The sequence below is a fragment of the Sander vitreus genome, chromosome 17 (assembly GCF_031162955.1).
Source record: "Sander vitreus isolate 19-12246 chromosome 17, sanVit1, whole genome shotgun sequence".
In the NCBI taxonomy this organism is placed as follows: domain Eukaryota; kingdom Metazoa; phylum Chordata; class Actinopteri; order Perciformes; family Percidae; genus Sander; species Sander vitreus.
This window is the reverse complement of record NC_135871.1, coordinates 20564005-20578831: the sequence shown is the minus strand read 5'-3', so window position 1 is coordinate 20578831 and position 14827 is coordinate 20564005. Positions and strand designations below refer to the sequence as shown.

The window sequence follows — 14827 nt, the reverse complement described above, 5'->3', positions numbered from 1 at the left end:
TGCTAAAAAGTGTTTCAAACGGTTAAATCTGACTCAAGCTCGAAGACTGACATTGCTTTATTCTAAGATTAGCAGCTGACCTAGACCTGTTTCTGAGCAGCAAAAACGCAAAAGGGAAGCTGTTCTTCCTATCTGTCTTGCTGCAGTCTGCTTTATGGCTGTGTGTGTGGTGACGTGTGTCTATTTTTGCAGCCTCTCAGACCCCCTTGGGTGCTGTAGATTCCTTTCAGTATTTTATTTGGTCTTTGCTAAAGGGATTTGATCAGGGCAGAAACACCGAAATGTTTATGAGAACGCACAGTCATTCTCATACATTTTGACTTCTATAGGCAGATAAATAACGTATATGATGAGTGTGTTTTTGTATGAGTTTGTTAAAAAGGATACAATCACAGTGACAAAGCCGACAACTCTGTGCCTTACTTTCTCAGCGTGTATACTGTGTGTGTAATGATGTGTCCAGTGTGAGTGCGGGAGGGGGGGGAGAACGAGTGAGGGAGGGGGAAGAAAATGCAGACCTCAGCGTGTTTGAGTGGGCACACTATTCAGCACAGAGAGAAGCCCTTTATTCAGCACAGCCTGCCTAACCCACCATCGAAGTTACCAAGCAACTCTGTACGGCCTGAATGGACTCGCTGGCATGGCAGCACCGCGTTACCCCCCCATCCCTCCTCTGCTCTCAGCCGGACTCTGTTTGTTCTTCACAGCTTCCTCCCCTTTTTCATTCTGTCCATCCTCCTGTCCTCCCTTAACATCCAAGCTTTTCCATTTGGTTATTTTCTTCCTTGTAGCTCATTATCTTGGTTGTCCCCTCTATTGTCCGTCATCTGTTTCTGCACGTCATGCCACCTACCAGGACTTGTCTTTATAATGCTGTCCCATCATCTCTCCTTCTCTATAATATAGGCCAGTAAGCAGTGGGCATTTATATTTGCTAATAATATGTTGGTTTCATGTTAAGGCGTTTTAATTTTTTTTTAAACTTTCAAAAAATTAACAATTTGGTGGCCCCCCTGCAGTAACTCTGAGGACCCCCTAGGCGTTGAAGATCTCTGCCCAACAATTCATTCAATAGAAGACTTGCTTCACTTTTCCTGTCTTACTGCATTCCTCTAAACCCATTCTTCTCTGGTGCCTTCCTTCCTCTTACCACACCACTCCATTCTTTTTACTTTTCATCTACAGTCTGCCTTGATGTAAATTACACTTCCCATTATCCAAATGACTTGTTTTTTTTCCGTCTTGCATCTCCATTTAGTATATACCAAGCCATCTGTGTGGACTTGAAGAGACAACTGTTTGAGTCATTGTGTGTCCATGTGAGTGTTTGTGAGTGAATGCATCTATGTATGAGTGACCGAGTGTACTTCCTTAATGATTTCTAAATGCTGGGCAAAAATTTCAGAGAAATCTCAGGCGTTAAAGTTTCCATCTCTGCAACCATGATTTAACTTCCAGAATAAATCTCCAATTACTGACATGACAATGGAGCAGATAAAATGGGTGTATTATTAAAAAACTAATGTGTTTGATCCCTGGAAGTTACACTCAGTGGCACTACAAATACACAAATAATAAAGTGCCACTTAAGAACAACCCACATCAAAAAGTTATACAATTATTCCACACATCTCAGACTGAAGAAAAGTCTGCAAAAAAACACAAGTGTGGCTTTTATTTTATACATTTTCAGCAAGATTGCCTCTTTTCCAAACCTGCATCAAAAAGTAAAGACATTTTCATTTTGCAAATGTGATGATTTAGTGAAGACAGATGAGAGAATATGGTGTGAAAATGTGAAAATGGAGTGACGAGCTCAAAATACAACACGTAACAGCAACAAAGTGACAAATCTGTTACCACAAACAGAACAACAGCAACACTGGATGACACCAATGTACAAAGGATGACTCGTGGTTTGGGTTAGCGGTTTTATGGCGGTAGGGTTGGGGTTAAACAGTAGTTCAAGGGTCACACAGGGATGGGGGTACCATTCACAGCTAATGCTGCTGCCTACTACTACTACAACTACTACTCTTTTCTTACCTGAGTCTAGGGCTAGAATGAGGGACACGGTGCAGGAAAACAAGGAAAAGAACAAAATAGAAGAGTGAAAAGCAAAGCATTTTGAAAACATTCAAGCATGATGCGGCTTTCTTTTTTTCCTCCCATATGACATTGATGCTGCGCTTTTGCATGGTTGTTTGTTACGACTAGGCCCAAGCGCTGCTAGGTTTTCCTGAGTGTGTGTGTTTGTGTGTGCAGCCCAGTCAAAAAGCAAACCATGCAATGTCGATGTCATAAACAGAAAGGTAAGGAAAAGAAAAGAACTTGCTCAGCATCATACATTCATAGATCAACGAATTACAGTATGTCACAGCATTACATTCACATTCCTGCAATCGCAACGATTTCAAAATCTATTTCAGCTAACAAACTGTTCCTTTACTTCATAAGCAATTAGACTGAAGCGGCAGTATAAAATGAACCGTTTTAGTACTTGTAGCTCTTATTTTCTAGCAGATGGAGAAAATAATATTTCTTTACAAAAATATCTTTCTCTGTAGTACCCTTAAATACCAATGAACTGTTAACAATTGTAAACAAACAGCAGTTTCAGCAAGTAACTGAAACTTCGAACCCTCAAATGTGGTCACATACCTCTTTTAATTAATATAATTTGAATATTTAAACTCCTAACAACAATTCACATCATTCAATTCAAAACACTTTCCACGAGGCTCAAACTCAAACGAGCTTGTTTCCATGGAATATCTCCATTTAATTCAGTGTTTCCCTTTGTATGCTGTGGTCTGCTGATGCTTGTAGCTTCCTGTCACAGTTATTGTAGTTGTTTTTATCAATCCAACAATCACAGTACATCTGCCAGTGTGGCTACAATACACTCTGGGGCTGCACAACACTTGTCCTGTGTGCTGCTGATGTGTTTTCACTGGAGCCTGCCAGTTTTCCACTACATCCTTTGTTCACTATTTAAAACTGTAGGCCTGTGCCGAATCCTGATGTCCAGCTGTTTACGGAGAGCATCAAAGGCATCACAGTTCAAAGATACAGCTTATATCTCTTGTGTTACACTATGGGTCATTTATAATCTTTGCCTGGGTTTGAATGAGGCCACACAAAATGCTGAATCATTTTGTCAGGTTGAATCATTGGATGGCAACTTTCCAGCTGCTTTCTCTAGCGATTTCCATTATTCTGTTTTTGTGTGTAAGTGTGAGTTTGTGCGTGTGTGTGTGTGTGTGTGTGTGTGTGTGTGTGTGTGTGTGTGTGTGTGTGTGTTGGAGGGGCTGTACATTATATTATCCGTTTCAGGCCAACATAAACAAGCCTATACCATATCCATATCAGATATGGCATCATAAATCTGTGTGCATAGGGTGAACAACCACAGCATCAATAGCAAATATAAAAACAATCTGGCCACAATATTCTAAGGACAAGTTGGCTATAATAGTTACAGAGTACATCAGTGTTTTTTATAATATAAATGGCAGGTGCTTACCTAGCTGAGCGGGCTCCTATGCTGAAACCCATATACCCCTCCTGTGGGAGAGAGTCATCCCCCAGCTCTTTCAGGTCCTGTGGTCGCAGGTATTTGTCCGTGTCCCCCGTCATAGCATCCTCGCCTGGTGGGGGGGGGATGAAATCATAAAATCCTCCTGTTAACTTCAAAAGCTAATCCGGGCAAAAAGAGGCGATGCGGCACCTCAGGAAGAAAAACAAGCCCTCACTGCCGACATCAGTCTCTCGCTTATTTGATTATGGTACTGAGAGGAGGCCTTGGATCATTTATTAAACCCAACATACCTCACTGCAACTGCATAGCCCACTGCAACTTTGTCTATTCATTTGACTGTGACAACAACAACAACAACAACAACAACAACAACATAAAGCTGATTTGACTTGCTTGACTGTTTTAGAGGTTAGACAGTAATACTTTCACAGAAAAATGCCATCAGAATCAGCAGCAAAGCCACTTTGCGGTATATCTGGAGCTCTCCTGTAAAACCAAACGCAGCTCATTTCACTCAAACACAGAGCGCAGCAGAGGATTTAACCACGACCAAAGGCTGAGCACAATAAGCAGAGAATAAGCAGGCAGTGCAAGAACCGCACCGCACCTCTATCGGCGGACCGGTGAACGATGACACGCCGGTCAATGAAGCCGGCGGAGCGGCGACTGTGCTTCCCCTTCTCCCTCATGTCCGACTCTGTCCTGCCTGCAACACTCTGCTCCTTCACCGCAGCCCCTCCCCCTGCCTTCAATACTGCCGCACTCCAATCAGACACCAGCAAAAGTGTCAAGTTAGATGACAGTAAAAGTACAAGTTTCCGGTGTCAAATTTCAAAATAAAACAATTGGTGTTGGGTTTAGTTGTCAAACCTCATCTAAGAATGAAAATAGCCCCCACCTTGCATTCAAAACTCATGACGTCACCAAAATCAACTCTCCGAAAGCAGTATGGGAACTAAGTAATTTACTTGAAAGTTAAAGTTAGGGAAATGTTGTGGTCATATGTTCCATTAGGTTTTTGTGGGTGTCTGGACAGTGCCATATTTAGCTACCATGATTTTTGCATCCCTCGTTCTTATTGCATAAATCACCAACTTGTGTTGGAAAATTCTTCTTTCTTCTTACTCTTTACCATCTTAATTTCCTAGTCCCCAAATCACTAATCTGAAGAGTATGCCGTGAACATGTATTTAATATAAATTAAGAGATGACAAAATGCAATATGTTTATTTAGTTTTTCTCCTAGGGACATTTCTGGATGTCAGAGCAAACATGTTGAGTCTGGAGCTCATGCACCATTATTCTAAAACACTGACACAGAATAATACACTAGTGTGACCACTTTTGCAATCCAAAACTTTAGTTACCCTATCTACTCAAGAGGATGAAAACTAACCAACATAATATTACGGATTTAGAATTCAAGACAGGCTGCATAGCTTTCATTTTTTAGGCATGTCAGGCTTTTATTCTGACTGTAAAATTGAAGACCTAACTTCCTGTGTTTTTCTAGCCGTTTCTGTCCGACTTGACACAACTGGAAAACAATTGGCTCCCCGCTGCTGCGTATCACCATCCCATTCAGATACCACCCCCCCCCCCACACACACACACACACACACACATACACACACACACACACACACACACACACACACACACACACACACACACACACCTCCTTCTATTGTATAGTTTGACTTTGAACCTGAAGCATCGCCGCATCAAAACAGTCTCTCTTTGTTCCTCTCTCTAAAACAGTAGGCTACAAGTGAAAAGTCCACAGAAACCCAAACGCCATCTAGCCTATCTCTACAATCAATAGGTTACAATAGAAAAAATAATAATAATGACAGACATACCCTAATTTCACATCGGCTTTCTGTTGTCGGTCGATCGTCTGTGTTTTTTTTATATCGCATCTTCAAAATACCAAATACCGGCTTACCTTTGTCCAACGCGGCCATATTGATCACAGCTCTTCTTATTTCTATTTTTCTAAAGCTTCGCAAAACGTCCCTAGGATTAAAAGTAAATCCAGTAAGAGGTACGGACTCTCAAGTAGTCCTTTCAAAATGCGTGATGATGAAAAATGTTGCCCTCTCTTCACCCCACGCACTTAACTCCACTCAGACCAATTTCTGCGTTTGTTTCTGGTGCGCACATCTCTGTCTCTCCGCAAACTAGAAATACGATTCAAACTCTTCCAAGTTGTGCGTCTCCCTGCACAAAAAGTAGGCTGTAAGTCAAAGCCATGCGGTCACACCTGGGTTAATTCTCCTGCAGGCAGCTCAAAAAAGCTCATCTCATTGGATTTAAAGAGAGAAAGTCTCGATGCGCCCTTTGGCTCAACAGCATGGCTGAAGAGAGTCAACAGGAGCCGCACTGAAAGTGTGTAGCGCTCTGTGGAGAGCAGTCAGCTGACAGGTCGTTCGAGCAAATGCTTGGGAACCTCAGTTAGCTGCATTTCAAACTGGGAGTGGGGCTTAAATAATGATGAAATAACCACTATCATTTTGCCTTTTTTTTGGATTATTGAGCAACAAGTCTTCCTTCTGCATGTTGCACACAATGGCTATAACTTGCACAATAATAAGTACATTTAGAGTAATGATGCAAGAGGTGTTTGGCAGTTAAGTATTAGACCAACTGTAGTAATAATATCCTCTAGGGGCAGTGCTATAGGGATTATAGTAGTGTACAGAAAACATTAAATGACACACACACACACACACACACACACACACACACACACACACACACACACACACACACACACAAGCCAGAGACCAGGAGTTTCCCTCACACCTATGGCTTAATAGGATTGACTTCCACCCATATGGGATTCTACAGGGACGTGGAAACTGTACTTCCTCTACTCCTTCCTTCTCTCTTTCTCTTTCTCTTTCTCTCCCTCTCTCACACACACACACACACACACACACACACACACACACACACACACACACACACACACACACACACACACACACACTATACAAGAAATATGGACACACACACTATACAACAAAGATGGAGTGCAGGCCTGAATGTGCAACAGCTAACTGAAGTCGGTCTGGTCTTGCTTTATATTGGGCAAAGTAAATATCAAGGCTGCACTGCACAATGCTGATGAATTATGCACACAGTATAAACAGTTTATGTGGAGCGCATGAGGCCATGGATACACTTTATTTACAATTCCTGCATGGTAGTTATAACACACTGAATCATAGACATACCAATGAGGATCTTCATCATATAGCTACTGTGCAAGCTCAGCCTCTATCACCTGATATGTGTGTGTACGTAACTTGTTGAGTCTAGCTGTATCACCTGACATAGAAACACCACACCCCCCGACTGTCCCTAAGCAACAGCCCATGAACAAGCTCATCAATTTTACAGGCCTGTTGACTCTGTGGTTCCAAAACAAAATGGGCAGCCTGAAACAATGTGACTTGTTCCATAAACCTGGCAATGCTCTTTGGCCCTGTGGGGGTTACAACAGCTATCATACTATGCTATTGTTAATGGTATGTAATTTATTGAGGTTTACATACAGTAAGACACAATTATTTCATTAAATGTATGCAGGCCTTTTCATAGTCTGTCATCTGAATTATAAAGTGAGTGGCATTGACCTTGTTTTCATTTTCTCACAGCAACTCCTTCAAAGAGATTGCAGCGTTGAAGTCAGGATGACACTTCACAATGAATCAGGCAGTATGAGACTTACTGTATGGTGTGCAAGTAGTTAAAAATAACAAATGTGTTGCAGTGAAAATAACATCAGCAGTGTCACTTGGTGAATAACAACAGGGCACTCAAACCTGCCAGACAACCAACCAGATTTAAGGCTAAAAAGGCTAAAACAGTTTATGTTTGCTGATGGATTTTAGACACAAAACTGAGTTATTCTCTGTCTGATTATGGTGGAATTAGTGCAGTACTACATTAGTGGAAAGTGTGTGTGCTCTGGCTGTTCATTGAGTTCATTCCTATTTCGCTTGGAGACTTTCCATTGAAAATGCTGAACAGCAAAGCTAAAAAGTAGTACAGCAAGGGCTTGATGGTTAGCTCTTCAACAAGACAGGTGAGTTCTGTTGAAGTACGCTATATTAAAGGGAAACAAACAACAGAATGGTGGAGGCAAACTGGTGACAAATACCTTCATCAACATCTGAGAAAGACTCCTCATTGAGAATTTCTGGCACATTGGCCCGGACTGTATGATTTGGACACACATACAGTGAAACATGCACATGTTAATGAAAGTGACATCACATAGCACACAGTCACAAGTGTATGGAAATCATGCAGTGTATTGATATTACTTTATGTTTAATCAAAATCAAGTCACAGCAACGGTTTGCAAGTATAAATTAATTTAATTTTAGTACTTAATAGCTGGAAATGAGAAGAATGAGGTGGAAATTTGAGCATTCATCACCTACCTTCATCGTCGGACATGTCAAGGAACTCATTCATGGTCTCTGGGACATTGATTTTGTGTTTTTCTGAGGCACTCTGTAAATGTGAAGAAAAAAAACTTAACAATTCAGTTTTGCAAAAACAAAATTATTTTGCTAAATCCAATCTATACTCTGGACATATCCCTGAAACTTTAAACCAGGTCCAAATGGAAAATATGAGTTACAATGCTGTAGTAGATTTTTTGATCATTTGAGTTCACTGTCAGTGCTCATAACCATTTTGAAAGTGTTACATCACCTGAAAATATTTTAGAGACTGTAGTCAGTGAATGACAAGTTCAGCATTTACATTCCAACTAAAGTGAGACCTTCACACGTGTTTTCTAATATGGACATTAAACTGAATCTTAGCCGTGGCCCCTGTCACAGTAAAAAGTAATGATACTGTATGTTTGAAGGCCATTTTACCCCACATAACTGACCAGTGAAGGTCCTACAGGCGGCAGATGTAGGTTCAACTGAGACATTAAACAACAGCAGAGGTCTCTGCACAGTGAACAATAGATCAATCAGACAAAGGTGTAGGGAAAATACCTTGATCTTTAAGTTACTTTACTATACATAGAGACAGTTATGACTGATGTACTTTGCTGCTGATTGCGCAGAATCCTCAGTGTCCTCTCTGTCCGCCCCCTCACTCCTGTCACCTCTCCATCACCCTACTGCCTCTCTTTCTTTCCCACTTTCTCCTCCTTCTCCTTCCCCCTCTTTCTCCCAGACACGTGTGTGGATCAGATTGCTGTTAGTGACCTGAGCTATTTGAGGAGAAACCTTAAGCTCCAGTCTAAGCCATCTTCTCTCTATCTCTTAATCAGGACAACTTTACACTGTGACTCACTGACTTGCTGGCTGTTTTGCAGGATCACACACTGACTCCACTTACAGTATGCTGCTGGCTGATGCCACGTTTCAAATTGGGAGAGGAGTTGGTCACACAATTCAGTTTAACACAGCTGCTCAATAAGGAACACGTGTGATTTTACATGTTTTAGTCCAATAGCGACAAATACTTCAGACTATTGTCTAAAGCATATCTCAAGTTTATAGCAAACAGCAGCCCTCGTAATGCAATGTCAACCAAAACTTTACCATTTATCTCACATTGTTTTTAATCATTACTTGCCTTGTAGCTCCTAATTGCGATGCTTTTTAGTGGTCAGTGAAATTTATAACTTTTCTCAAGCTAGTTTCAAGTTGATTGTTTTTTACAGTTAATATAATTTATAAAAAAAACAAATTGCTGCCTGAAAAATAGGAAATCAATTAAAAAAACTTTACTACTTTTGAATGAGTAAATATATACAAAGAATGCGATTTGTTAACATGCTAAAAAATGGAAAACTGAGCATGCTGAATTCTCACTTTTAAAAAGATTTTATACTGTTTCATATTCTCTGGGTACTAAAAAACCCCAAAAGATGAAATACAACTTTTCAATGATAAGCATTCAAATTTTCTCAATGTCACATACATTTATTGTTTTGGCCGGGCTCTTGTATTCAACCGATTTCTAAATTATAGAAAATATTCATGACTTTCAGGATTTAAATTAGCTTGAAATGTATTGCTGGTGTAATAGAGATTGTGAGCATTTAACCATCCCCTCTGTGGATTAATACAGGTTTATTTTATCTTATATGAGAGGCTATTGACAGGAACACGGTGTCTCACCATGGTGGTCAGGTTGTCATCTGTCATGGGCCTCAGAGTGTCCACCACAGAGATGTATCCAAGACGACGGGCGATGGATAGGGCAGTGTTCCCATTCTGACAAGCGACAGAGCAACAGGAAGTTATTCACAGGAGGCGCACAGAAAACACAAAAGAGCATTCAGTATTTCATCACGCTTCATCTCCGTTGGAGTGTGTATTAGTGTGTCTGGCAAGTGTGTTTGTGCACTGACCATGGTGAGCTCGTTGGCCGAGGCCCCGTGCTGAAGCAGCAGGTTGATGATATGGGTGTGGCCCTGCTGAGCTGCTTGGTGTAGAGGAGTGTACCCGTTCTAGACAGAGACAGAGACAGAGACAGGCAAAGAGAGGAAATATTAAAGAGCTCCTATTGTGCTTTTTTGGTCTTTAGTGTGATATTAGTTTATTTGTGTATGTAATAGATGCATAAAGTACAAAAAACACATTGCACTCAAAATGGAGCCTTTTCTCCCACAGACAGCACATTTTCTGCTTAAAACCGGCTTGCCCACATTCCTGTTTGAAATTCCTTAATTAAAGATATCACTGATTGAGATAGCCAGCCCAGTTTTTCAAATGTGCTGCCCATAGGTGCTGTCTGAGCAAGCACTGCCCGTCCAGTGGCTTGTTTGAATTTAGTTGACCAATCACAAGAGTGGGCCAGCTGAGAAATATAATATGTTTTTTGAACATCAAAGCATGTAAACCTTTTCTAGGAGACCCCAAGAGTACAAATTTGATGCTGGAAAGGAGCAAAGTAGGGGCTCTTTAAAATTGTATGAATAAAGTTGGATATAAAGGAAAATCTACACAAAAACAGTAATACAAGACTGTGCATGTGTGTTTAGTGTGGGTGAACATGTGCTTTTTTACCTTGGTTTTGCCATTGACTCTAGCATGGTTCTGCAGCAGAAAGTTTACCATCTTTGCGTTACCATAGTGACAAGCCACGTGCAGTGGAGTGTAACCCATCTGCAAGAAGGAAAGACACCGACATAAAAGGTGAGGAGATGAAAAGAGGAAAATATAGTTACATATGCTGACTGAGATCTCGTGGTTAACATGGAAAAAATGTATTTGCCTTGGCTTCTTAGCATGCTATCTCTGATTGCAAATATAACAATATATAAATAATAAGTAATATAAACAGCATCATATTTTATTTCCTCGTTGACTTATGAGTACAGTGCATAATGGTAATGGAGGAGATCAGTGAGTGAATAACCTATTTGCTGTAAACACCTGTCCTGTCAGCACACACACACACAAGCACGTACACACACACACACACACACACACACACACACACACACACACACACACACACACACACACACACACACACACACACACTACATAACCTTGTGTTAGTCCAACCTTCAGCTACTGCAGATGTGTCTCAGTGAACGTGAGCAGCCTGTTATGGGGCCCGTGTGTTGTGTGTAAGTGAATGTAACTGACAGAGTGCGACTGAATATTAGAGCATGTATGTGCTCATGTGCATGTGTGTGTGTTTTCTGTAGTGTGTGGTTCATCCATAAAGACATGAACACCTTCCGCTCAGGTATCAATCCTTTATTTATGTAGCACCTGAGATGCTTGCAGACGAATGTGTGTGTATGTGTGCCCGAGAGAGTGTACACATACACTGAAACTATACAGGAAAAGACAAGCATAAACAGCTAAGTCAATGATGCATGTAAATAAATGGTTATGCATCAAACCTTAACTGCAAAAAGAGATTTAAAGACCCTTATCTGTATGCTATATGAGAAAGCTTTACCTTTGTTTGTGGGTTGACATCAGCCCCATGGTTAAGAAGGACTTCTGCAACATTGACCTTGTCCTCCTGAGCTGCTAAGTGGAGTGGTGTAAGTCCGCTCTGTAAGGAAAGGACACACCCAAACACGTGTGAACACAAATACATTTAATAACGTGGGAGCACATAATAAGACTGAAACTGAGGGAACAGGATGCTGGAAACTAGTGGTTGACAGTGCACATTTGTGTGTGTGTGTGTGTGCACAGTACGTGTGAATGAATGAACTCTTTTAGTAACCGAACATGCTGTAGCTCCGTCACTGATTTCACCTTATTGCACATGTTGACATTAGCGTTCTTGGTCAGCAGCAGTGACACCAGGTCCACGCTGCCCTCCTGTGCTGCCAGGTGAATGGGGCTGATGCCTTGCCGGGTCACTGCATTGGTGTCGGCGCCGTACTCCAGCAATGTGGTCCCAATGTCCATTTGGTTCTTTTTGGCAGCGATGTGGAGTGGCGTATAGCCATTCTGAGGCAGGTAAAAGTGATGCAGGGGTTAGGAGGTTGGCCTGAGCTCTTCTTCTACATTGGTGTATCTATTTCATTTTACTCAGAATTGGCTTGTTTTGCTCAGTGTTGAGTGAAACAGGGACGATTTATATAGGTAATCTTAATCTAATCTTCTATAATGTATTTTATTCCATTCTGAATCAAAATGGAATTCACTTTATACATTTTAGACTGAAGTATAGACAAGGATGTAGGATGGCCACTATGGTTAGTCTTTTATTTTTTATTACATACAACAAATCTGATATAATAACAGGGCATAAAACTATTTTGTCTGCACTAAAAGGACCCAATCCTGAATCAAGACTCTGACACAAAACAAAATGACAAGCTTCTATAAAAAAAGTCCAAAGTTTCAGCAGTTCAGTAAGAGTAGTTCAACATTACTGCAACCACAGAAGTAATACAGAGTGATAACGTGGCATCAATACAGAACAGTCATGATGCAGAGATGTAACTAAAAACATGACCAAATTGAACACAACAATTTACAAACGATAATAAGGGCTGAAGTGCTATAAACAGTTTGTCTGCCACTCCTTGAAGAGCTTGTAAATGAGACCTCAGACAAAAGGTTCCCCTCAGACACAGACACAATATGAACAGACAGGGGAGCAGCTGAAAAGGAAAACAGTCACTATTCTGACATTCCTCAATTTGGGTCACCATGGAGAGGACCCGCGAGACAGTATTAAACTAAAAATGGCGTAAATACATTTCCCCTGTTAGGGACCTGACTGGTGGTAGTGTGAGCTGTAGGTGGGCTTTATTCAACTCTCTGGGCAGCCTTGAGGTCCACAGTGGGGACTGGTGATTTTAGTTTAAATGAGAGTGAGTAAAAGGACGAGGGAAGTGAGGGAAAAGGGAAAAGTCAGAAATATTTCTAGAATCACCACTGTCAGTGTTTTGTAAAACTGAGCTCAGAAACTTCAAACTCAAGTCATACATTATTACCAAACTGTCCTCATTTTTAGACTGTTTATAGCAAGACTTATTTAACGTGTCTAAATCACAATTTCACATCCTCCCGTCTTTACAACATACGTATGACGCATGCACCATGATTTCTGCCATAACTCTGTCATCTCGCATTTGTGTGTGCAAACGCTTCAAGACAGCTTCTCTAGTGAACAGAGATTGATCCTGTTCCAAAAGTCCTTAAATTAGACCAAGCACACCCACTTTAGCACCCGGCCATATTAAACACAATTTATAGGGGAGAAACTGAGAGAAAGGGAGGCAAGGAGGAAAGACTAAGAGTGTGGGAGGGAGGAAGGAATACATAGACAGATACAGATTAAGTGAGAGAGAGAGCTATCAGGATACCGAGCCAGTGAGAAGGGAAAGACAGAACAGGGAAGACATAGAGCAAGGATAAATTAGCTTTGAAAGCTTTTGTCTCCTCTTGCAGGAGACATTCAATATCTTGAATGTCAGTTGACAGTGCAGCCAAAAACAGGCATTTCCTGCCATATTTTGGTTGGCAGTTCTGCCATTCTGCTCATACTTGTTCTGTGGTTTTGACAGACTATCAAAGCCTAGCAGGATACCAACCACAACTTGACCATATGTCATCGACCATGCATGTTTGTGTCTGTCAGACATTTCAACAAGAGCAGTAAGTATTGGGAACACAGAATTTACAGCTCTTAAACCGACCTCACAAGAGTGGGTGGTTTGAAATAGTGACATTCTCTGAAGTAATTTATAACATGTATAACACATCACCAGTCCATTCACATGTACTCTTAAGTTTTGTTTTATGAAAAATATGGAAATATAACATCCATTAAACCACTGAGCCCAATATGCTGACTGTATGAGCTAAATTCTGGCTAGTCGAATGATTATAAAGACAGACTTGCAGAGCTGTGAAAAAGCCACAAATTCACTCACAACATCAAAGACTAGACAAGACGGAATGAGAGAAAATGGGTGAGACTTTGATCCTCATACATTACATACAGCACATTGTTAATGGTCTGAGATGGCACATGCCAGGCAAATTAATTGCAGTATTTGTGTTTATACACGTTTGTGTGGATACCTTGGCGGCAGAGTGTGGGGAAGCTCCCTGATCCAGCAGCAGCAGTGCTACTCTCTGATTATCGTAGTGAGCGGCTACATGCAGTGGAGTTAGCCCACTCTAAAACACACACACACACAGAGACACACACACACACACACACACACACACACACACACACACACACACACACACACACACACACACACACACACACGCAACACAACACCAGGTTAGATCACTGAACATACACAACCAACTGAATGTAAAGACATGATAGGACATGGACATCAAACTGATGGAAGATAGTTAGTGCAGGAGACAGTTTAGAGCAATAACTTCATGCTGAAATCTGGAAGAAGCTAGGGGGAGCATGTCTTCACTGGCCTATGAAATGTATCTCCAAAATGTCAACTTTGCTCCAATTGTTTTTTAAATGGTTTATTTAGCTTCAAATTTTCTCAACCCATAAAGGAACACTTAAAAGAGTACTCTACAGTACAGAGCTACTGATTTTGCATTGCACTTCTTCTACACTGTCGAATTAGTCTGGTCCTACCAGACTCTCATACATTTCATTTGTACAGAGAGTCTGGCCACTCTCCATTGACAAGTGTTAACTTCCTTGAAGGCGGGTACTCTGTTGAAGTTTAAAACTATTGGATGTGCCCAGAGCCACTCTGGATGTGCCATAACCAATCGCTAACGTTTGGTCGTGACGTCGGCTTAGCATCGCTAGCTTTCG

The 14827-nt window shown here is 41.1% G+C and overlaps 1 protein-coding gene across 19 annotated transcripts in view; it reads right to left on the bottom strand.

Annotated features, from left to right (window-relative positions):
* Window positions 1-14827, bottom strand: part of LOC144532420 (uncharacterized) — a 132468-nt gene that overhangs the window by 33204 nt on the left and 84437 nt on the right. For 9 of the 19 annotated variants that reach the window (XM_078273165.1, XM_078273150.1, XM_078273155.1 and 6 more), the window contains exons 16-24: window positions 14104-14202; window positions 11818-12015; window positions 11510-11608; window positions 10600-10698; window positions 9942-10040; window positions 9709-9804; window positions 7999-8071; window positions 7713-7769; window positions 3527-3650 (exon numbers count right to left, since the gene is read on the bottom strand). In XM_078273165.1, the coding sequence (XP_078129291.1) occupies window positions 3527-3650; window positions 7713-7769; window positions 7999-8071; window positions 9709-9804; window positions 9942-10040; window positions 10600-10698; window positions 11510-11608; window positions 11818-12015; window positions 14104-14202 (944 nt within the window). The remainder of the gene's footprint in view (window positions 1-3526; window positions 3651-7712; window positions 7770-7998; window positions 8072-9708; window positions 9805-9941; window positions 10041-10599; window positions 10699-11509; window positions 11609-11817; window positions 12016-14103; window positions 14203-14827) is intronic. The other 10 variants (XM_078273170.1, XM_078273152.1, XM_078273153.1 and 7 more) reach the window with 3 other exon arrangements.